The sequence below is a fragment of the Silene latifolia genome, chromosome Y, assembly GCF_048544455.1.
Source record: "Silene latifolia isolate original U9 population chromosome Y, ASM4854445v1, whole genome shotgun sequence".
Lineage (NCBI taxonomy): Eukaryota > Viridiplantae > Streptophyta > Magnoliopsida > Caryophyllales > Caryophyllaceae > Silene > Silene latifolia.
The window spans coordinates 1,841,357-1,865,707 of NC_133538.1; the positions used below are offsets into that span (position 1 = coordinate 1,841,357).

The 24,351-nt window shown below is 37.0% G+C and overlaps 1 protein-coding gene across 1 annotated transcript; it reads right to left on the reverse strand.

The window, feature by feature from the left end:
* Window positions 1-4,088: 4,088 nt before the first annotated feature.
* Window positions 4,089-15,887, reverse strand: LOC141626597 (uncharacterized). Its single transcript, XM_074440307.1, has 4 exons — window positions 15,530-15,887; window positions 4,840-7,053; window positions 4,607-4,759; window positions 4,089-4,420 (listed from the first exon to the last, which is right to left on the reverse strand). Exons 2-4 carry the CDS (start codon window positions 5,557-5,559, stop codon window positions 4,187-4,189), a joined length of 1,107 nt encoding a protein of 368 aa, XP_074296408.1. The 5' UTR covers window positions 5,560-7,053; window positions 15,530-15,887; the 3' UTR covers window positions 4,089-4,186.
* Between the last annotated feature and the right edge of the window lie 8,464 nt (window positions 15,888-24,351).

A 24,351-nucleotide genomic window follows, 5' to 3' on the forward strand; every position in this document is an offset into this window, starting at 1 on the left:
TTTGTAGTCCTGCGATTTCAAAACATCTTTCGAATCGAAATTTTGTTGAGAAACGAGCCCGTGGTGATGATTTGAAAATCTTTGCGCAAGAGGTAAAAACCGTGAAAATCAATCTTTTAATTTTTCAATTAAAAGTCTAATCTTTTGTTTTGAGTTGAATACTGTCGAAGACGTACTCACTCTCGTTAAAACCTACATCCATCAATCAAAGCTGAGTTCATCATACATGTAAGTTTAGGGTGAATAAATTCTCGTCTCTCTCTCTCTCTTTTACTCGTTTTTTTATTGTTCATAGATCATGTCTATTGTTTAATTAATTAGTTAGGATGCAGATAATTATTTAATTAATCATCTTATGTTTATGCATGAACTTTGAATTAAGGTAGTAAATTTAAATTGGTTTGATTAGAATAAGAGAAATTATTTAGATTGGTCGTTTTAGTTAGTTATTTAGAAAAATTAGTTAATTTATTTTAATTATGCATGTAATGAATTTAGGATTAAATTCAAACCGATAAGTTAATTAGTTTGACTAGGAATATGGAACAAATTAATTAGGTTATTTACGTTTGGTTTAATTCTTGTATTTATTGCGTTATGGTTGTGGTTGTTGTTAGGATAGGTTAATGAATCTCGCATGCTAAATAACTTGGACAAAGTAGTTTTTGTATTAAAAGATGACCTTGAAATTGCTCTCACATGTTAGGGTTAAAACATTGTTAGCACTTCAACAAATCTAATTCATTCGACTAGTCCTCATTTTGCTTAGTAGAGGCCGTTATTGCAACAGACGGGGATGGGTGTCTTATTAATGGGCTTCCCATCACGTACCCACACTCGAGCCCTCTTCTCTAAAACGGTTTTCAAATTTTCCTTAAAACTTGTCGGCGACTCCATTTTCAAAACCCTCGTGGATGATTTCCCTTGTCCACACATCACTGATTAGTGATTCATTCTAAAGTCTATGATAAATTAATGGGGAAGTCCTAGTGGTTTACATTAGTGTATGGGCTTAACAAGGCAATGGAAAGAGCAAGTTTATGGAGCACCATTAAGCAGAAAAGCAGAGATATTTTTAATGCTTAGACGATGTGTGGGGTTTTAATAATCTCATGAATTTGAATGAGAGAATTGGAGGGGCTAGTTTCACGTAGAATGACATTTAGACTATGAGGCAGATGGTAGCTGACTGTCATCTAAATGAACTAAAGACTGTGGGTTCCTTTTTTACATGGAACAGCAAACATGAGAATACTACTAAAGTATATAGCACGATTGATAGGGGTTTTCAGGAAGGTGCATTACCTTTCAGATACGGTTTCCCAATTCAGGTAGGCAGACTTTTAAAAGCTGATTGTAACATTCGTATTGACAAATTAGTGAACAAGGTGAGAGGAATTGGTGCTCGCAAGCTTAGTTATGCTGGTAGGCTGGTGATCATTAATTATGTCTTTAATAGTTTAGATAACTATTGGTCCTCTATTTTCTTAATCCCAAAGGGGGTTATAAGAAGGATTGAAGCAATTTGTAGGAACTATCTTCGGTGTGGTAATTCTGAGTATCATAAAGTTCCTTTAGTAGCTTGGCAGAAAGTATGTTGTAGTAAAAGAGAAGGTTGCTTGGGAATTAAAGAAGCAAGAATGTGGAATGTGACAACTATTGGCAAGTTTGTGAACTGGATTTATACTAAGGTTGATAGACTTTGGGTATTATGGATTGATCATATGTATATGAAAGGGGCAGATTGGAATACATACACTCCTTCTCCTGATTCCAACTGGAACTGGAGAAACGTATGTAAAGTTAGGAAAAAAATGGAGGCTGGTTTTCAGGGTGGTCAATGGATGGTAGATCCTAAAGGCTACTCAGTTAGTTCTGGTTACTATTGGTTATAGGGAACACATTCCCCTGTACAGTGGTACAAAGAGGTGTGGGGTAAATGGAATGTGCCCAAGCATTTAGTTGTTGTGTGGTTAATCAAGAATGAAGCTCTGAACACGAGGGCTAAGTTATTCAATTTAGGCTTATATGAGTGTAATCATGCCCTGTCCTAGACTTCTCGGGACCCTAGGCAAAATCGTGAATTGGGGCCCTTTAAAAAAATACAATGTATGATCAGTGGCGGAAGTAGGAATTTGAGACATGGGAGCACAATTTTTTTCCCCAATAAATTATTTTGGCTTGAATTTTTTTTAAAAAAATTTCCTCTAAATAATTTTATTTAGCGTAAAAAATATCGAAAACCTTAATAATGTCTCTTGTTATACACACTATAATTTTTTAAATAAATAATCTTTTAGTTTGAATTTTTCTTTATAATATACAAAGTTTCAAATAAATATACATACAATAATTAATATCTTGGTAAATAACTTAGAGGTTTGCAGCACATATAACGAAATAGAATAAAAATTATGGCTAAGAGTCTAAGACCCAAATCAACATAAAAAAACAACAACTACTCTTCTATAAGACCGTTCTATAGCATAGGACGGGCTTAATAAGAAAAGATAGCCCAACAAAAGAAACAAGTTACTTCATATTAGCATACCAACACGACTAAAAAGAACAATTGAAAACCTAAAGTACCAAGCACAAAACCCCCATTAAACTCCTGCCTCCTCCGCCACCACTTCCTCTATAGTTGACGGTTCAACACCACCATCCGATCATGAATCGCATCTTCTTAGGTCACCCCCTTCTATTCTTTTGTCTCTGTCTGGCGTAAGAATTAGCCAAATTAATGGAAAATCTGAAATGAGTTTGCTTTGGAATTGAAGAAAATTGACTGTGTACAAAGGAATTGAAGACAAAGAAGATGGTGAAATGGATAAGATTTTGAGAAAATTGATTGTACACAGAAATTGAAGATTACATACCTAGGAGCAGGGGCACTAAGGCACATTTCTGAGTTTTGAGTTTTTTTTTTCATATTGGGCCCCTTCCAAGGTTGGGCCCTACGCAAATGTCCCTCATGACACCCCCTAGGGCCGAGCCTGCTAACAGAATAAACTCTGGTGTTTGCCACCCATTGATTATTCTGAAAACCACCTGCCAAAGCATCCCTGACTCTACAAACATTTCTCCAATTCCAATTGGAATCAACAGAAGGTTCATAAACATTCCAGTCTCCTCCTTTCAAGTAAACATGATCTATCCAAAGTACCCATAAACGATATGCCTTTGTGTAAATCCAGTTAACAAGCTTCCCAACAGTTGCTAGATTCCACACCCCTGCTTCTCTTTAATGCCGAGACCACCCACTTTCTTGCTACAGCAAACATTATCCCAAGCCACAAGGGATGTCCCATCATATACATCATCACCACTCCACAAAAAATTTCTACAAATAGCCTTAATTTTTTTGACTACTCCTTTTGGAATTAGAAATATAGAGGACCAATAGTTATACAGTGTATCTAGGACAGAATTGATAAGGATTACCCTCCCTACATAGCTCAATTTTTTTTGCACCTATGCCTCTTACCTTTGCAACAATTCCTTCAATCAAAATGTTACAATCATGCTTAGTTAACCTACTAGGCTGTACTGGCACGCCCAGGTACATAAAAGGTAGGGTACCTTCCTGAAACCCAGAAATTTGTGTTATATCATTCTTAAGCCAATCAGGTACCTCGTTAAAGACCACTTCAGACTTAGCAGCACTGATTAAGAGAGTAAGAAGTTGTGGTTACACAGGTCATAACAATCTTCCTGAAATGCTCAGGAAAATTTAATGCAGTTCACATTTGATCCAGGAACTGCCACTCAATTGAATCATAGGCTTTCTGTAAATCCAGCTTGAACATGCATCTTGGGGAGGCCATTCCCGTGTATTAATGAGGAACGGATGTCGGATAGGAAGATAGCACATCTTTTGCAGTTTGCAAGACACATGCTCATATAATCAGATGCTTGATTTTGGAGAACTTTCTAGCAAGCTAAAGCTAAATCACCCATTGGCTAACCTAGTATTTAATGTGACACTAATCCACATACTTGAGTAAAGTATATTATAAGACTCAAAGTATTCCATAATGTAGCTTTAAGGACCCGAAGTAAAAAAGTTAATCGATAAGGAATCGAAGTATCAAAAGTTAATCGTTAAGGATTCAAAGTATCAAAATCTAATCTTTAAGGACCTGAGAATTAATTTACATCATTATCTTTATTACAAACCACTAAATTAAAAACGAAAATAAATTGAGGCTGACACAAAATTAAAATAAATCCAATGTTTGGTTAATGTCCCAACATGTTCTTCCTCAACCATAAAAAATCTTATTAGTATCTCTACATCAAAACTCCTTTTGCAATCAACGAGTTCCTTCCTCTCGTTGCCCCATATTTGCTTCATTTTACTAAGATTACTTCTAACCTTCACAGTTTTAGTGTCCCCCAATATTTCCAAAAAATGAACCTGTATCATTTGTACACGAACAATACAGAAAACACATGAATTTACATTAAATTGACACCAAGTCATTAATGTTGGTCTCTCCGGGTACGAGCCAAAGTCTAATGAATAAATATAAAGATCATATAAATTAGTGACTTTAAATTATTATACACTTTTAATAAGAAATGAGACTCGAACCAAACTTACTTGTAATCTTTGGCTAGTGATACACATTCTACCATTTCGCTTCATGAAAGATGATCCGACATCAGGTACGTTACCTTGGCAATTGGTCATGGATTGTAAAGTTTGTTGGCCTTCATAATCAGTGTAGTACGCCACTCTCCTTGGTTGTATCGCCTATTTTCATTGTACAATATTAATAAGCATAAAAGACAATGATGAGAAGTTATTCATTAAAATATACGAGTATTACTTACATTAGCTGATGAATTGAAATCATTAGGGCTGGTATACATTTGATGCATCGGTTGACTAGGTATCTCGATCTCAGAAGTAATATTATTGTTGCAGTTCCTTTTGTTATGACCCAGTTCTCGGCATTTGCTACACCTCACAACAGCACCGCTTTTGGTGAGTTTTTTAGTAGAAGACTTTTCACCGCTTTTCATCCTCCTTTTAGTCTTTGGTCTACAAGCTCTCAATTTGTTTAAAGGTGGCGGATTGATTGGCTGATACTCTGAAATAGGCCATTCTTGTGGACCATTTAGTGGCTCCATGTTGAATTTGTACGCTTTTAAGTAGCCCACTTTGTGGTAACATTCTGCAACATAATGCTCGGGGTGCTCTACATTTTTCCATATGGCCGCCACATCATGTATGCATGGTATGCCATTTAATTGCCATGATCTACAACTACAAGTCTTATGCCTCAAATCCCCAACGAACTTAACCTGAGTTGCGCCATCACTTACTCCATAGCAGAATGTTCCTTCCCAAAAAGCCGACCAGCCCCTTGCTTCAATCTTAGATTTCTCCAATTTCTCTTTAATTATCGAGCATAGAAAGATATCCATCTTTGATATCATATCTCTCTTTATTTGCAATCTCTCCATTAGACTCTCTCTTATCTCTTCTAACATTGATATTATAGGTTTTTGTCTACACTTTAGGATATAAGCATTGAATACCTCACTCATGTTATTGTCAACACTGTCACGTTGTGATTGATGTGTGTAGAAAGCTTTACACCATTTTTTGTAGTTTCTAATTAGCAAATCATCTCCCCATCATTTGAAATTAGCCTAAACTTAGCCATATTTTCCTGAAAAGCATTCTCTGTTGTATTTTTGGCAATACTCCAAAACCTTTTTCTGTAATCTAGCCCTCCTCCAAATATCTCTTTAAAGTTCATGTACACATGCCTGACACAACATCTCGATTCAGCTTGTGGCCATACCTCGGATACAACTTACAAAAGACCTTTTTGTTGGTCTGACATTATAGTGTATCCACTACCATCAGTCGTTTCAAAGTCGGTGGCTAATAAACCAATAAACGAACTCCAACATTTCCTATTCTCAACCTCAACAACTGCCCAAGCAATGGGGAATATTTGATTGTTCCCATGTTTACCCACCGCCACAAGAAGTTGTCCTCCGAAGGGCCCTTTAAGAAAGCATCCATCAATAGATATAAATGGCCTACACCCCACTAAGAAACCATGTTTTAAGGCTGAAAAACATATATAGACCCTTTTGAATACCCCTTTATCCAAGGAAAATTTAACATTGTTGTCGGGATTTGCCCTTAGTATTTCAGCTGCATATCGATGAAGCAAAAGATATTGCTATTTATATTCACCGACCACTAGTAATTGAGCTTTTTTCCTTGCCTTTTTTGCCATAAAAATGGATACATCAATTCCTCATTCTCTCCAAATAATGTCTACGATTTCCTGCAACTTTAGATATGGATTAATCTTGAACTTGTTAATATAGGTTTTCGCAATCCATGTTGAACTTATTTTTTTTTACCAAGTTTCCTCTACCACATTTATGCTCACCTACATAAGTCTTAACTTGGAAAGTTTTGCTTTTTTCGGAAGAAGATGCCCATATTCTCCAAGGACACCCAGAAGTTTTACATTTAGCACCTACCTTGTCTATGTGATTTTTAGTGTACCTGACATCTATGCCGGAGCTTACACAATAATCAATCAATGCTTTCCTAAACTACACAACATTATCAAACAATTTCCCAACAAAAAAAGTGGTATCTTGTGGGGTTGTTGGCTTATATTCCATGTTTCCGACCTTACTCTTTTTAGCATTTCCCGGATCAACAAGGTAGCCAATATCATCTTTATTAGAGCTCTCACCTGGGCTATCTAGTTCAAACTCATCCTCAAAATCACTAAATGTACCATTAAATCCATGTTTGGACCATCCGCTTAACTTACTAAGACTCTTAATTTCAGCACCAAACTCTTTTTCTTTGAGTTTCTCAGCCTCAATTTTACCTATAGCACTAACCACTTCCTCATCTTCATTATCACTCCCTTCCTCATCATAATCAATGTCTTCAACAACAATATGAGGGCGATTATTGATGGAAGGTTCATGTTCACCTTTCAACAAATCGAGAAACGGGACATTTAAGTTCAAATCACCAACCTCTTCGTCAAGCTCACACTAAATGATGTGTGTCTTTTATATGATGTTTTACATCCCATTCTACACGCATTTCAGAGCTCATTCTTGTAGTTTATGCTGCATTTCTCCCTATTTCCGTCTACTTCCGTATTTTGTACATTATTGCAGAAATGTGAAGAATCCAGCGGAAATCGAGCTAAATCCGTCCCCAACTATCCTACATTGCATTTGACGTGAAGTATTCACCCGAGGAACGAGCTTGGTGCGCAATTCAAGGCCCACAAGACAAGTCCACGAGTTTTAAGAAGTCAAGTAGCAGCTCAATCAGTCGATCGACCATCACCCTCAGTCGATCGACCAATGTTCGGTTCCGAAGCTCATCAGACATCGAGGACCGGTCGATCGACCACCTACCTTAGTCGATCGACCACACTCTTGTTCCAGGCGTGAATTAAAAGACCGAGGAACTTGAAGCCCGTTAAGTTTAGGTTTTGGAATAATTGTTACGTGAACTTTCTATATAACGTAACTGAGAATACCTAGTTTAGCATCAAGTCTATTATTCAGTTTTTCATCCAAGTTTTACCTAAGTTTTATTCAGTAAGTTTCCGCATACGGATCTTGAAAGATAATTAGGGTTTGGGATTGTTGAGCATTGGATTTTCGGTCCTTAATAACTAATCTTTCCTCTGCAATTCGGTATTCTTCTGCCCAAATTTTAGTTCATCTTTATTTTATCAATAGTTTAGAATTGCTAGCTAGTTTCCCGCAACCAATTTCATTGTTTATGTTAATTTCTTTCTTTACCGTTTTAAGCATGAATTCAGTAGCTAATTTCATCGTCAATGTTATTGTTTTCACCCTTAGCATGAGTAGCTAAATAGTTTGTGCTAGGATGTAGGCGAATTGTAGCATAGGCGGCATTAGATTAGACACGGCCTGAACCCGCGTGTTGGTCGATCGACGACCTTACCCAGTCGATCGACTGAACTCGTGAGCTTATTTCGTTTTAATTGATTTTAATTGTTGTATTTAACGAATCGAATGCATGCGACCAGTTAGATACCCTTTTATGACTGACCCAATAGATTGAAAGATAGGGTAAGTTGTTAGACCATCAATTGAATCGACTAAACTGTGCTAAGATCGAAAGATAGGTATAGTTTAGACCGTTAGTCACTTTTCGGAACGAAAGTTAGTATTAGTGATATTAGGGACCTATAGCAAGATCGAAAGATGCTATTTGTTAAGAGTGGACCGAGAGGACCTCTTTATTTCCCGCCTCACCTGTGTTGACTCGCACCGACTTAGTTTGTTTGCCTTGGAAGCTATAATGAACCGATCATCCTAGTACCCCTTTCTTTATCTGTTACACCGTCTTTTTAGTTTATTATCTTTATCTGTTCTTAGCTATAGATCATTTCAACTCTACCCCCACAATTGTTACCTTAGACTGAATATAAATCAACTAGAATTTACATCTGCCTCCTTGTGGTTCGACCCTGTTACCACTAGCCTAGGTTAGTCTTAATAGGAATTATAAATTTTATCTTAGGTAGTCACAACGACGGGTATCAAATTTTGGCGCCGTTGCCGGGGAAGGCAATAGTCCTAATTTTAGTTGTTTTAATTTTAGTCTTTCTTAGTTTAAGGGACTTCTGTTCCTTAAACTTTTCTTATATTGTTTTTGTAGTTTCCTCTTATGCGCAGGTCACAGGGTGGTGAACTAGTGCCATTTGACCCTGAGATAGAGAAATCTTTGCCCGAGTTGAGACGAACACAAAGGATACTACTGACAGAGGAAGAGCTGAGTTCTCTGTCAAGCTATTACGAGAACAATCTGTTCGAAGAAGACCCGCAGTCTTCACCCGTTTCCACTTCTTCAGCCGAGACAGTTACTTCTCCAGAAATTCCAGTCATGGCCGAGGAAGCAAGTATAGCTAGTCATTCTGAGTCGACAGCTGAAAACTTATATAAGGGGTTCGAACTACCAGGAGATGCCAGGAAGTTCGAACCAAAGCCTTCAAACATTAGCATGGTTGAGAAGAACCAGTTCGGGGAGCTGCAAACGAAGATGCAAAAGCATATGGAGACCTTTATTGACTACTGCTGTTCCATACCCCCACCAACCGGCGTGACCCAAGATCAGATCAAGGAGACCATGTTCATCTTCTCTCTTCTTGATGCCGCAAGGGAGTGGTATAGAGATTTGGACTGGACTGTTCAGGGGATCACCGATTGGAATTCATTGGCATTGGCATTCTACAAGAAGTACTTTTTTGCTTCAAGGACGATTGCTATTAGAGCTCAAATCACGGGCTTTAAACAAGGGCCAGATGATAATTTCCACGAAGCATGGGTCCGATTTAAGAAGTTGGTGCGAACCATACCGCACCATGGGTTCGAAAAGTGGAGCTTGTGCAATCATTTCTACAATGGGTTGTACGACGATCATAGGGCCATTTTGGATGCTGCAGCCAATGGACGATTTGCTGAGAATTTGGGAGGAACCAAGGGGTGGAAGATCATTGACGATCTAGCTACCCACAAGGCCGAGTATGGGAATTCTAGAGGGAACCAGGAGGAGAGTGCTGAATCTTCCTCTCGGCTGCACTTGAGGCTCTTACTGCGAGATTTGACAAGTATGAGCTAGGAGGAGCTTCTAAAGGTGGGATGTACCAGGTAAATGCTGTGTCAAACGGTCCTTTCGTCTGTGAAAGGTGTGGAGGTGAGGGCCATGTCTCGAAAAACTGCCCTAGTCCCTTTGAATCTTGTGCTGCCTTTCAACACTATAGGCAGACCAACACCTACTATGAGCCGAATACCCATCCGAACTAGAGTTGGAGAAGCCAAAATGTCCTAAATCTAACTCAAGCTCCGCCGCAAAGCAAAGAACCCTATGTGCCCCCTCATCAAAAGCAACAACAATATCGAAACCTCCTTATATGCCGCAGCGAAACAATCGCAGACTCTGAATTTTCCGAGCTTAAGAACCTGTTGCTAAAGGAGTCCCAAGCAAGAGAGGCCGGGATGAAGCTACTAGAGAGCCAAATTGCTCAATTGGCTAGCAAAAGCAACACTCGAGCTCCCGGACACTTGCCGACTCAACCAGAACAAAAGGAGACCCTAAATGCCATCACTTTGAGGAGCGGGTCCACCCTTGATGGTCCTGCCATGGTCGAGGACGCTGTTGAAAAAGATGAGCCTGAAACAAGTCAAAAGAAAGCTTCAACGAATAAATCAAAGAAATAGTCTACAGGTATATCGGTCGATCGATCGATATACCTAGTCGATCGATCAAGCACGGTTACTGAGAGCTTCGAATCTGTACATCTCAGTCGATCGACTGAGGACAGTGGTCGATCGACTGAGATCGCTGCTGATGCTGAGGAATTTCGTCCTTTAATGCCAAATAATCTGCGAGACCACTTGTTTCGGGCTACCACAGTCCCGAAGACTTTAGGACAAGACCCGAGTGCTGATGGGTCAGTCCCGGTCCCGAAGTTCGACCCAATGATGGTTAATGGCTCACATTTGAGACGGTCTGAAGAGGGGTCTAGCTTCAACAAAGAGAAGGTTTCGGACATTCAGCCTAAGTCCAAGGATGCCGGCGCGCGTGATTTGGAGGAGAGGGCTAAGGTCCTTCTTACAGCCCCTTACCCGGAGAGGCTAGTGCCGACAAGGAACAGGTATCTTTCAGCAAATTTGAAAAAGTTATCCGTAGTCTGAATGTACAAGTCCCCTTCCTTGAGTTAGTAAACCAAGTGCCCGCTTATACTAAATTTATGAAACAACTTTTGTCCAAAAAGCGGTCACTTGAAACAGTGCACACTGTCGCACTTACTAAGGAGTCTTGCTCTTATCTGTCTCACACTGCGCCCCATAAGTTAGAGGATCCGGGTAGCTTTTCTGTTCCTTGCAAAATAGGCACCTTCTCTATTGAGAAGGCATTGTGTGATCTAGGGGCTAATATAAGCGTCATGCCCTTGAGTTTAGCTAGGAAGCTTAAGTTGACCCGATTTGCTATCACAGACATGACAGTTCAGATGCCCGACCGATCTGCGGTCGAGCCTGTAGGAGTCCTAGAGGACATACCCGTCCAAATAGGGAAGTTTTTCCTCCCTGTTGACTTTGTTGTCCTTGACATACCTGAGGATGCCCATATACCGATCATCCTAGGTAGGCCGTTTCTGCACATCTTCTTTGTGCGATTATTAACGTAGGCTCTGGAACTTTGACCTTCAAAGTTGGGAAACATTCAATCATTTTTGTCCAACTTTGCTAAAAAGAAGGACCCCATGTGGCTCATTACTTGTAATACGGTTTACGAAAAGAAATCGTACTTTGTGCTTCCCCGAATTGCTCCGCCTCTATTACTACTCTGTGCTAACCCCTCCGCCCCCATTGGGAGCGAGAAGGAGGAAGAATCTGTTTTAGACATTGCGGAGCTGGTTTGGGGAAGGATGTCTTTGCAGTCACTCTAGTCATGCGACAAAGCGTATCATTCAAAGAGGAGGTCTTGGTTGCTTGAGCTATGGAATTGATGAGATAGTTGATGACGAGCGATCAAAGCAAAGGATTCCGACTTGGATTCCGATGAGCCCAAAGAAACCCTTGATTGGGGAGATGACGAAGTTGATCCGTTGAGCTCTCCATCGTCGAGGCCGAGAAGGGTGCAAAATGATAAGATGAGCACCATTGAGGCTACCTCTAGTAGCCAGAAGCCGACGAAGTGGGCCATACCGTGGTCCTACTTGATCAACTATTAGTTGATCGAGCTCGTTATAAACTTCATTTTATTTGCTTATGTTAAACCAATTTTTATTGCTTTTTGTGTGCGCGAAAACTTCGCATTTTATTTCGCTTATTTAGGATTTTTAAGTACTTTAGACTTTATTCTGGGTTTTGCGCAGTTTTGGGCGCATATTATTGTGCATTTGCAGGTTTTAGACCTCGGTAGCTCTAGTTATTGAGCTAATACGAAGAATTAAGATGTCGCAGCAGTGTTTTCAGTCGATCGACCAGCCTATATAGTCGATCGACTGATTTGCAGGTTTACAGGAGCTACTGTTCACGCCCACTTGATCGATCGACCGATCTTCTTGGTCGATCGACCACTGCTGCTGCTGTATTTGTTCACGACCTCTCCCCTGCTGTGTTTGGTCGATTTGCGGACTTAAGGGAGTTCTCTACCCCCTTTTATCTTCCGTAAAATTCATATATTTCTTCTGATTTTCTCATTTATGCACAATTTTACCGCTTTAAAATTGTTTTCTCAGTCTTATGCGTGGTATTTTTCTGTCTTTTCCTAAGACTTATAGTAGCATCTTTAGCTCATGAAACCTCCTAGCTCACGCTGGTTTGGGGAGGTTTCCTTTGCGCTTAAAGTCTTGTGAGTTCCTAATTTCTTTACTTCATGTCATATTTATTTATTTCTTGCAAATTCCCATTTCTCTTTTCTTCATTTTATGATTTTGCACAATGGGGACATTGTGCGATTTGGTTTGGGGAAGGGTTTTGCGTCGCATATCATTTGCTTGCATTCACGTTTACATTTTGTCTTGCATTGTTGTTTATTTCTTCATATACATCAAAAATCAAAAAAAAAATTGATAAATTTCAAACAAAAATTCCCATAAAATGCACGTTTATTTTAGCATATAGGTCGAGTTGGAACGGTAGTATTTCTATGATGATTTTGCATCTGCGCCTGTTTTGCCTGAGCCTTGCTAGATTAACATGTTATTAGTAGAATCGTTTATGCATATCTACGAGTTTTCGTTAATTTATTTGCTGGACTTGAGATCTGACTTAGAAAATTGGCAAACTACATCATAATTCTGAGATTTAGAGCCTATAACTGGTGACATCTATGACCGGTTTATTTAGGAATGTGAGTAGTACTCCTTATGAGACATGTTTCCTTAATTTGCATAAATATGAATTTGAGCTACTTAATACCTGTATGCATTCGGTTTGTGGTTTGTTGACACATGTGGTAGAGGTTTTCCTTTATTCATTATGCCCATAAGCTCCACACTGCCAAAAATAGCTTTTTTTGTCCCGTTAACCACATCCTACATATAGCCTGCCCTTGTCAAGCTAGTAGTTTACGTTTTTGGGATTGTTACTTCGTTTTTGGTGATATTTGCTTGATTGAGATGTTGTTTGGAAAATGAAAAAGGAAAGAAAGAAACAAAAGAAAAAAAAGAGAGAAAAAGACTCGATAAAGAAAAAAGAGTTCTGTACTGTTCAAGGCAGTCGATCGACTGACCAATTGGGTCGATCGACTGAAGATCCGAGAAAAAAGTCAATTCGCATAATTTAATCCTTATCTTTTGGCGATTTTTGCTCCCATGTTTCATTTATATTTTATGGGGAGTTTATTGATTTAATATTTTGGAGACTGTGAGTTTTGTGCTTGCTATAGCACCGTTTCGTTTAATTATGAGCAAGAAGTTGGATGTTGCCACTTGGTTCCGTTTTGGTACTAGCTTGATCACCTGTACCTCCACTTTACCATAAAATATTTCGCCTCTTCTTACCCATACCTCACATATCCCATATACACCTCGGCATGTGTCATTGGTCATATGTTTGGTTGGAATGCATATGTACAGTCATAGAGATCATTTTCATATTCTATTGCTGGCATGTTTTCATAGGTCGTAGTTAGGTGAGAGTCACTACAAAATTAATTCTTTCTATCTTACATATATTCACCTGTACTTATTGAGTGATTTGAGCGGCCCGTGAGAGTCCAATTTGATAAGTCTATACAGTTGGCAGTTCAGTATATCTTTAACGACTACATAACTCGTTTGCATGATACACATTACTAATTGATTGTTGGTTGTGCATTAAATTGGTTTAGGCTTAACAGTTTGCATTTCGCTCTGAGATTGAACTCGTTCCATTAGGTCGTTAGATCGAGTCTAGTTCTTGCTTGGGGATAAGCAAGGGTTTGGTTTGGGGAAGTTTGATGCGTGTCTTTTATATGATGTTTTACATCCCATTCTACACGCATTTCAGAGCTCATTCTTGTGGTTTATGCTGCATTTCTTCCTATTTCCGTCTACTTCCGTATTTTGTACATTATTGCAGAAATGTGAAGAATCCAGCGGAAATCGAGCTAAATCCATCCCCAAGTATCCTACATTGCATTTGACGTGAAGTATTCACCCGAGGAACGAGCTTGGTGCGCAATTCAAGGCCCAAAAGACAAGTCCACGAGTTTTAAGAAGTCAAGTAGCAGCTCAAGCAGTCGATCGACCATCACCCTCCGTTGATCGACCAATGTTCGGGTTCCAGAAGCTACTGTACACTGAGGACCAGTTGATCGACCACCTACCTTAGTCGATCGACCACACTGCTGTTCCAGACGTGAATTAAAAGACCGAGGAACTTGAAGCCCGTTAAGTTTAGGTTTTGGAATAATTGTTACGTGAACTTTGTATATAACGTAACTGAGAATACCTAGTTTAGCATCAAGTCTATTATTCAGTTTTTCATCCAAGTTTTACCTAAGTTTTATTCAGTAAGTTTCCGCATACGGATCTTGAAAGATAATTAGGGTTTGGGATTGTTGAGCATTGGATTTTCGGTCCTTAATAACTAATCTTTCCTCTGCGCAATTCGGTATTCTTCCGCCTAATTTTAGTTCATCTTTATTTTATCAATAGTTTAGAATTGCTAGCTAGTTTCCCGCAGCCAATTTCATTGTTTATGTTAATTGCTTTCTTTACCGTTTTAAGCATGAATTCAGTAGCTAATTTCATCGTCAATGTTATTGTTTTCACCCTTAGCATGAGTAGCTAAATAGTTTGTGCTAGGATGTAGGCGAATTGTAGCATAGGCGGCATTAGATTAGACACGGCCTGAACTCGCGTGTTGGTCGATCGACCACCTTACCTGGTCGATCGACTAACCTCGTGAGCTTATTTCGTTTTAATTTATTTTAATTGTTGCATTTAACGAATCGAATGCATGCGACCAGTTAGATACCCTTTTATGACTGACCCAATAGATCGAAAGATAGGGTAAGTTGTTAGACCATCAATTGAATCGACTAAACTGTGCTAAGATCGAAAGATAGGTATAGTTTAGACCGTTAGTCACTTTTCGGAACGAAAGTTAGTATTAGTGATATTAGGGACTTATAGCGAGATCGAAAGATGCTATTTGTTAAGAGTGGACCGAGAGGACCTCTTTATTTCCCGCCTCACCTGTGTTGACTCAGACCGACTTCGTTTGCTGCCGCCGAAGCTATAATGAACCGATCATCCTAGTACCCCTTTCTTTATCTGTTAAACCGTCTTTTTAGTTTATTATCTTTATCTGTTCTTAGCTATAGATCATTTAGCCTCAACCCCCACAATTGTTACCTTAGACTGAATATAAATCAACTAGAATTTACATCTGCCTCCTTGTGGTTCGACCCTGTTACCACTAGCCTAGGTTAGTCTTAATAGGAATTATAAATTTTATCTTTGGTACTCACAACGACGGGTATCACTAAACATGAACCTCCCTATATCAACTAAAAGGCGAACAAAAGTTTCAAAGGTCTTATTATTCCCTAAGAATCTGACACCGATCTCAAAAGTCATTCTTGGATCGAGATAATAAAGTTTGATAACATTAGTGTAATATAAATTATCAACCAAATTTCTAACATATATATAGTCCACACCGTCAGGTATATTTTCAAAGATATCGATTTTACTTCCAATATAGCGTACATGAGGAGTCATTTGCCATATTCCTCCATAGTGTATCACAATGCGACCTTTTGAGAATGACATCTAAATATATACAGGACAAAAAATAATTAACACAGATTGATTAAATAATGAAACTTTATGTAACTTTAATTAATAATAACCTATTATGTTGGTGCTCACAAGTCACAACTAGTATAGCCTAAACAAAGTATAAAGTATTACCATTTTCCAATAATAAAAGACAATTTATATAATCAATTGGCTTGAAACCAGATTTAGAAGTTTATGAACAATCATCAATATTCAATAACTAAATAACAAAAAGCAAGGAGTATACATACCTGCAAAATTCTATGAACAACAAAAAGTTTGATAAAAATCTGTGGGAATGACGAGGTTTTGGAGGGGAAGCAAGATGGAGGGAAAAATTGGGTGGGGAAAAGTGGTGGGGATAATTGGGTGTGGACAACAAAATGAATAGACTAGGTTTATGATATAGTGTGTTTAATAGGTGTTAAAAAGGAGGATATAGATTATATTGGAGTGTTAAATTGGTGGAATTGGTTGGATCACTATTTGTCTTTATGTTGTGATGTTGGAGGATTGTCTTATGTTGGATAAAAGACGGGTTTAGTGCGTAATTTCATGGATCATATATTGTTGTTGGAGTTTGATGGATTGAACAAGAGAAGATAAGATGAAGCTTGTGTGATTAGCCCGAAGAAAAAGCCCAAGAAGCGTGTATGAAGCACTGGGCGAGCGCTAAGCGAGCCATGGGAGAGCGTGCGCTGATCAGATTCACGGGAAGCATGATGGGAGAGTAGCTCACCCCTTGGGCAAGCCTCGGGCGAGTTGCCGGCCTCTGGGCTAGCTGCCCAATACTGAAGACGGACGGGAACTTTAATTCCGCGTTTGTTATTTGTCTTAAGAAAAGACCTATTTGTTTTACTTAGATTTGGACCTATCATTCGTTATTCCTATTATCATTAGAAGAAGAACCCTAATTAATTTCCTTAGCAAGAAAAGACATGAGCAACTAATCCTTTCATCTCGGATTAAAATTTGAAGCAACAGATTTATTGAAATTGTGAGACTATTATTCATCTTTCTCTTTTCTCTTGAATATTGTTAATTATTTGTTTCAATTTTATGATTGTTGAATGTTTAGATTAAAGTAGCTAATTAATCTTTACAATTATCAATCTATTGTTATTCTAGTGAATGAATCCGTAATTGTTCAACCTCGCTAGATATAGTAGCAATCTTTACCCTTTGTATTGGATGTGTTTCATCATATCTAGGTTAAAGAGAGAATTAACTTGTGATTCGAACTAATAATCACGTGTTTTATTGGCTATGACTTCTATCGTTTCTTATTTGTTCATGTTGTTGAATTATACTTAATCATTTGTATTAGGTTGTTTGACAATTAGGTTATTTGATTATCGCGTTTCGAGCCAAATAATATAACAAAGGAATTGGGAAATTGTTCCCACAATAGTTTGCTCAAGAGTCAATTGGAAGTTGTGTTAGATTCATTAATCTCATAAGTTTACATATTCATATATGAAATAATTTATTTAGTCATAAAATAAATGGAAGATCTTATGCATGCAAACTAAAATAAGATAAGAGAAGAAATCGACAATCTTACTTATATGTTTTGGATTTTTGGGCACCAACAAGATCTCTTTCTTGTTAGTTCTTGAGCTTTCCAACAATGGATGAACAAGGTTCAAACTAGAACCTCTCCCAAAAGCATATACCCAAGGAATAATCTTAATAACTAATACTATTATGAACTAGTAATGATATTAGTCTTACTTAAAATTTGACACAAAAATAATTTTGTTCTCTTGTTTTTTCGGCCAAGAGAGGAGAGATTTGTGAGGTTTTATTTCTCTAAGTTTTAACAAATTATAGAGAGAATATTATTTTCTTTCACTAGAAAAATATATGTTGAAGTAGTGAATGAATGATAGAGCTTGTTTTTCTACCCAAAAAATTATTTTCTCCCAAAAGCATATACCCAATGCATGAGCTTGTTTTTCTACCCAAGAAATAATAGGTATGCAAGGCTACAAGTAAGGTTTAATCATTGTGTTTTCTCATTTAAAATAATTAACACAATTTCAACCATAATCCCCTCCAATTTTCGGTACATATATAAAATGGGAGGTCCATTTTATTTTTTCATTTGTCAATTGTGACATATGTGACATGTTACTTGACATGTGAAATTGTAATGTTTTTTTAACATATTAAAAATCAACATACTCATAAAATATGTCATATACAAAATCGACTAGTAATTCGTAATTACTTGTACCATAACGGTTTATCAATTATAAATCACAACGTCTTGTATTTATAATAAATCATTCATTCAATTTGAATTTCAATTGTTTCGTAAACAATAATTTTATCTAGGTAATAAAACAATTCGATTACTTAGACCGTATCTAATTTAATCGAATTAAAATAAGACACGTTAACTTTACTCACAAGATCATCCGCTAATTTTAAGCAATTTAATTAACTCGTATTGGCATACGATTAATTAAATAATCAATTAAGAGTATTTCCCTATAGGTATGACCTATGGGGATCAACTGATCACCACCGTCGCACGACAGTAATGTCAAACTCTAGTCAGCCAATCATTACTGATATGTGTGGACCAGTTGACTGTAAAATATTACATCCCACATGTATTCTTAAAATGAGATTTAAACATGTGATCATCATGATCGAAAGTTGTGATCGCATTATTGTCGGAGGACACATATTCCAACAATCTCCCACTTGTACTCGACAAGTGTGCATCACCAATTCTCTTGTCCTATTACTATCTCCCACTCAATGCAAGGTGTCTTTCAGGTCGTACTTGCAAGTGATCATATCGAGAGTGGTTTCCTCGATCTGGAGAATAACTGATTGACCGGAATTATCAACCATAGATACCTTCCGAGCGTGGCCACGCATTTCCAGTTCATTACTCCTCGAGTGGCCCTGAGATATTGTTATAAACCTGACAAGGGGAGGACAATTCCTTTCGCACTATTCCCTTCGACTAGCCACAACCATTATAACCCAAAATATGCCCATTTGACCCCATTTACGAAGGTCGTAGTAACATAAATCAAAGTTAATCTGAAACTGTACCACCTTAGGCGAACAGTCTTTAGTCAAAAGAATCGACTCATCAGAATACTATAGTAGCTCTTGCCACGACCAGGCTATATAAATTTGCCAGAACTCTATAAGCGGTCATTAGCCCGACAAAGTGTTCCTAACAGTCAGCCTATGTGATCGACTAGTCATCTCGCATGACTCCATGGCACTTCAACTTGCCATCAATCGCATCACACTCTAGTCACTTCGAGACGTCACCTCATGTAAGTGACTATGGGTGAATACAATGCTAATCCATGTTCACTGTAACGGGGTTCAATTGTCTTTACAACCCGTTTGGATATAACAAAGTATAAGGTGAGTTAATAATAATTCAAACGACAAATGTGGACATCATATTTGGGTAGTCTATACCAAATTACCACCTTGTGATGTATATTGTAAGTGTGTAAACACTAGTTACTCGCAACATGTGTTTAACATATCATGTGTCCATGTGTTCAAACTCTTGAATTGTATTTTCCTTTATTTTAATGTTTGTCTTAGATAGCATGAATCTCACCAAGTACATATCTAGTTTCCCAAACTAGGTTTAGGTTCTTTACTTTTAGAGAACTTTCTTGTTGTTTATCACATAACAAACGAATTATGGTGGACGACATAACTCGCACTAGTCAAGTGTTCTTCCAACTCATAATGTACCAGGTATATGTTTTGTAGGATCTTGCAACAATTGTCAAGATGATTAGCCTATCACTTCTCATAAGTCCTAGCAAATTTTGAAAATACTAGTTTTGAGTAACTTCTTACTATAACCAAGTATCTTTTCAAACTTCTTATTTCTTCTTTTAGCTTAAATAGCTTAGGATTTTCATAAATCCTTACCCGCGCGTTTTCGAACTTCAATATGTGCAACTTCTTATCACATAACAGAGTGTTCTATCAAACACTAGAATAGCTCATTAGTTCTCCTCGAGAATTCATGACGATTCTTATATGGCTTACCAATGATTCATAATGCTCTTAAGCGTATGATTCATTATAGGACATGTGCATGATTATTCTAATGGTGGAAACATTAGTAATTTTAATCATGTGATCAACCATTCTTAGGTTCAATGAATGACCATGACTGCTTATGGTAATTCTATTTTCATCGATATGAATAACCTTCATTTCTCGTTGATTTGGTGTGCATATCTCAATGCCTATCCAACATCCCATGATGTGATTGGATTCATCTTAGTCCATTTTCATCCAGAATTGGAAACTCAAATACTTCTTTGTTAAAGATAGTACTAACTCGTCATTCTCAATGAGTAGTGAGTTATAAATTCTTACTAGATGATTGCTCCCACTAAATTTCATGTCTTCACATGATAATTTCAAACTCCCACTCAATTCCACATGTTTCGTATTTGACTACTCAATCGAAACATTTCAAGAATTGAAATCAATTTTGCTTTGCCAAGTTATTAAGATAAAACCATATATGTTTCCAACATATCTTTTCAAAATACCTATTTTGAAAAGGTTTTAATCTTAAACTTATGGAAAGAGATTTTAATCTCTTACTCATTCATTTTTATAATGATGCGTAGCAATGTCATTATTTAAAAAGTGAAATCCCATTTAATAGACATTCTTCTCAAAATACCCTTTTCGGAAGGAGATTTAACCATTTCATTTTCATAATGAGGTTAAGTAATGACACTAGCGTGGTTAACAATTAACTTAGCTCTTGTAGACATCAGCATATATTTCTTTGCAACTTTTAATCATAAATCTCATTTATATTCAAGGATGCAACTTTGTTTCATTTAGGCTCTTAATTAAAAATCAATATTGAAACTCTATTCATATCTAGGTCATAAACTAGCAAAATCTCTCGTTGAGACTTTTCTTTAGTCATTATCTATCAAAAACTTTCTTTTGGTCAGATATTCTATTGATTACTTCACTTGGTCTCTTTGTCATGTAGATCTCATCTATTCGAGACCATAGATCTCATCTATTCATGTATACTATCTAATTTGGTATACAAATCATTCTTCCCTTCGTAGATCTCATTTACTCAAGCATACAAATTATTCTTTGTGTTCTTTGTGTCTTCATTTTTCTCCCACTCTATCTATAGAATAAATACACTAGATATTCAAAGATAGCTCATGAGACACAAATAATGATTTCGAAGTAGAAGGAGTATTATCTCATAGATTGACTAATAGATTTTAGATTTGATGAGTGTACTTGGTAATTGACATTCCTTTAGGAGAGTTTATCAACTCAACATCACTTTATAATTGATCATACACAAGCCTTATGCTTGTGGACATATAATGAATCCTATCATTATAATTGTATATTGGATCACTTTCAGTAGATGATCATATGTTTCTATGTGCAAGCATATAAAGACGAATTTTTAGAACAAACAAATATGATAAAAGGGGTGACTTGGGTTGCAAGCCAAGCCACCATAACCCAAAATACAACCGTTGTTTAAAAGGATCACACATTTCCATGTCAAACACGGAAACCAAAGTAGTTCTAAAATTCATAACATTAAAATAAAGACAATAATAAAAGCCAAGCTTCATTGGTAGCTACTCCTAGCTCCTTCATGATTTATTAAGTTTGCTTCTCTTTTCCCTTGTCTTTGCTTGGAGGAGGCCCTATTTACATTAAAAAGGGGATACATTATCACAACTTTGTATCAAAATACCATAGTTGAATTAGAAACATAAAAGAAGGGATAGTCATTTACCTACTGGAGTGATCTTTCCAGCTTTGATGTCACCAAGATACTTGGAACAATTCCTCTTCCAATGTCCAACACCATTACAATAATGGCATTTATCAAGAGGACCCTTCTTGGTTTTGGAAGTGCTAGCTTCAAAAGTCCTAGCCTTGGTGGACATGGGAGCTTGCCTCTTACCCTTTTTCCCATTCTTCTTGAACTTCCCCTTGCTCTTAGTGCTTATATTAAGCACATCCTTCGGTGGGTTAACATTTAGCCCCATGTCTCTTTCGGCTTGCACAAGCAACTTGTGTAACTCTTCAAGAGACACGTCCTTGTCTTGCATATTGAAATTCACCCGGAATTGTACATATGCTTTGACTTTGGATAAAGAGTGAAGAATCCTATCAACAATGAGCTCCTTAGGGATTTCAACCTTCTGAATTTTCAATGTCTCGACTAGCTCCAACAATTTGAGCACGTGAGGGCTAACCTTTTGGCCCTCCTTGAAATCGAGATCAAAGAATGCTGAGGCCGCCTCATATTGGACGATCCTCGGTGCTTGTGAGAACATTGTCACAGTTTGGAATAGATTTCATAAGCGGTGCCCATTTTAAAGGCTCTCCTTTGGAGATCCGCCTCCATAGCAAAAATCAACACATTTTTCATAGCGACAGACTCTTTGTGGTAAGCCTCATATGCTTCCCTAGTGGCGACACTCGACCTAGCATTAGGTTCGGGTGGAGAGGCCTCAATGAGGTAACGAAGGTTGTCGTCACCTTAGGCGGCTAATTTGAGTTGGGCATCCCAATCAGAGAAATTTGACCCATTCTTTTCATGTTTACAACGATCCATGAAGGATCGGAGCCATGAAACATTAATGAGAGTGGTGGCATTTGTGTTTGGTGCGGCCATTTGTTATGAGAAATAAAAGTGGTCTACAAAACAAAAATAGAAGGAATAAAACACTTGTCGTTTTCAAAATAATAATAATACTCGTAAATTTTAATTTAAACAAGTTTTATTGCATTTATCTAGTGACCTCTACCCAACTTGATAAATAATTCCAAGACCTAAATTCATATTAACTTGGGCACGGTGTAGCTGATTCATCCTTTATCAATATAACTCGGTGGATTAACTCTTTAATCGATTCTACTTTTAGAACTCTCGGTCGATAAAAATACATTAATATTTATCTTTAGCCCAAAAACACATCCGGCAATGGTCGAGAATACTTTTGTTGAGTTCAACCCAAATTTCGAATAAATGTGTCCATGATCCAAATTCACATTAACTTGGGCCCGGTGTAGCCGATTCATCCCTTATCAACATGAATTCGGTGGATAGACATTTATCACCCACTTCCCCTACGTAACAAGGTTTGTACCCCGGTGTGGCCGAGCGCACTCCCTCACGAAACAGGTTTTCATGGTTTCTACTTTTTTGGTAAGGCTAAGTCTCAATTGTTTATTTTAGCGAGAGGTCATGTCAATTTATTATCTATCACGTTTTAAGTGAACTAAAGCGGTGAACTACGATAATTGTAATTGACACGGTCGATAAACTCGATTTAAAATGCATGTTTAGTTATGGCGATTTAGCGATGCATGCAACATATAAATAAAATGCAAAGCATAAAAATAAAATCCTAGTATGGCCTTCTTAAAATAGTAAATCTAATAAACTATTACAAATTCGGAAACCAACTCCTTTTGTCTCTTGAACTTCGGTCTCGGCACGTATTTCAAGGCAACACTTTCTTTGATGGATCGCCTTCTCGAATGGCACCGTCTTCAAGGAACTCCGGAATAATTAAATTACAAAATGAATTACATAATTTCCTGTTATACATTTGTAATAAAATAAAATAAATCTATTAAATTACAAAACGGTGATACGAGATCACAATAATTACAACCGAATCGATATTCCCATACATTTCGGGTAATACCAATTAAAACTAAGGCCATACTAAGTAAAATTACATAATTCAAAAATTACATAAAATTAAAATATGACAATCATAAATAAAATGCATCATTATAATATGTATGAACATTCTAAATTTTATACTAAATCGCCTTTTAAGAGCCAATAACGTATATTTATCGGTTTTCATGGATTTGCGTGATTATAACTTGTTAAAATCACAATAATTACATAAATTCATATTTATGTACAAGTTAATTACCCTACCCATCTTAGGACTCAAAAATTAGTCTCCACTAACATTTTGACAATAATTAAACTTGATTTCTTAATATTGTTCATAAACGGACTCAAAAATACAAAATTATGCTATAAACTTCAAATTAAATTATAAAAAATTTCAAATAATTTCGAAAGTTGAAATTTAAACTCATAAACATTCTGGAAAAATACCATGACACTCATAATGTTCAAAAATAAGGTTAAAAATTTCGAAAATTTATCGAGAAAAACAATGTTGCGGTTTATCGTTTTTAACAAATATGACCATAAAAATATGAGAAAAACTATTTTCATCAACTTTTCACTTTTAGATCTGAAATATATGATAAAATGCAACATGTTACATTTTTCCTTTAGTCATGAAGTTTGTTTTATCATTATTACTAATTATAATCACTATTTATGTGATTTTTCATTAAAAATTCATAAATCATGCATAAAGACTTCATTATAGACAAATATTTTACACACATCTTTTAAAATTGCATGTGACAACATACTAAATTTCTATGACCATATTTGAAA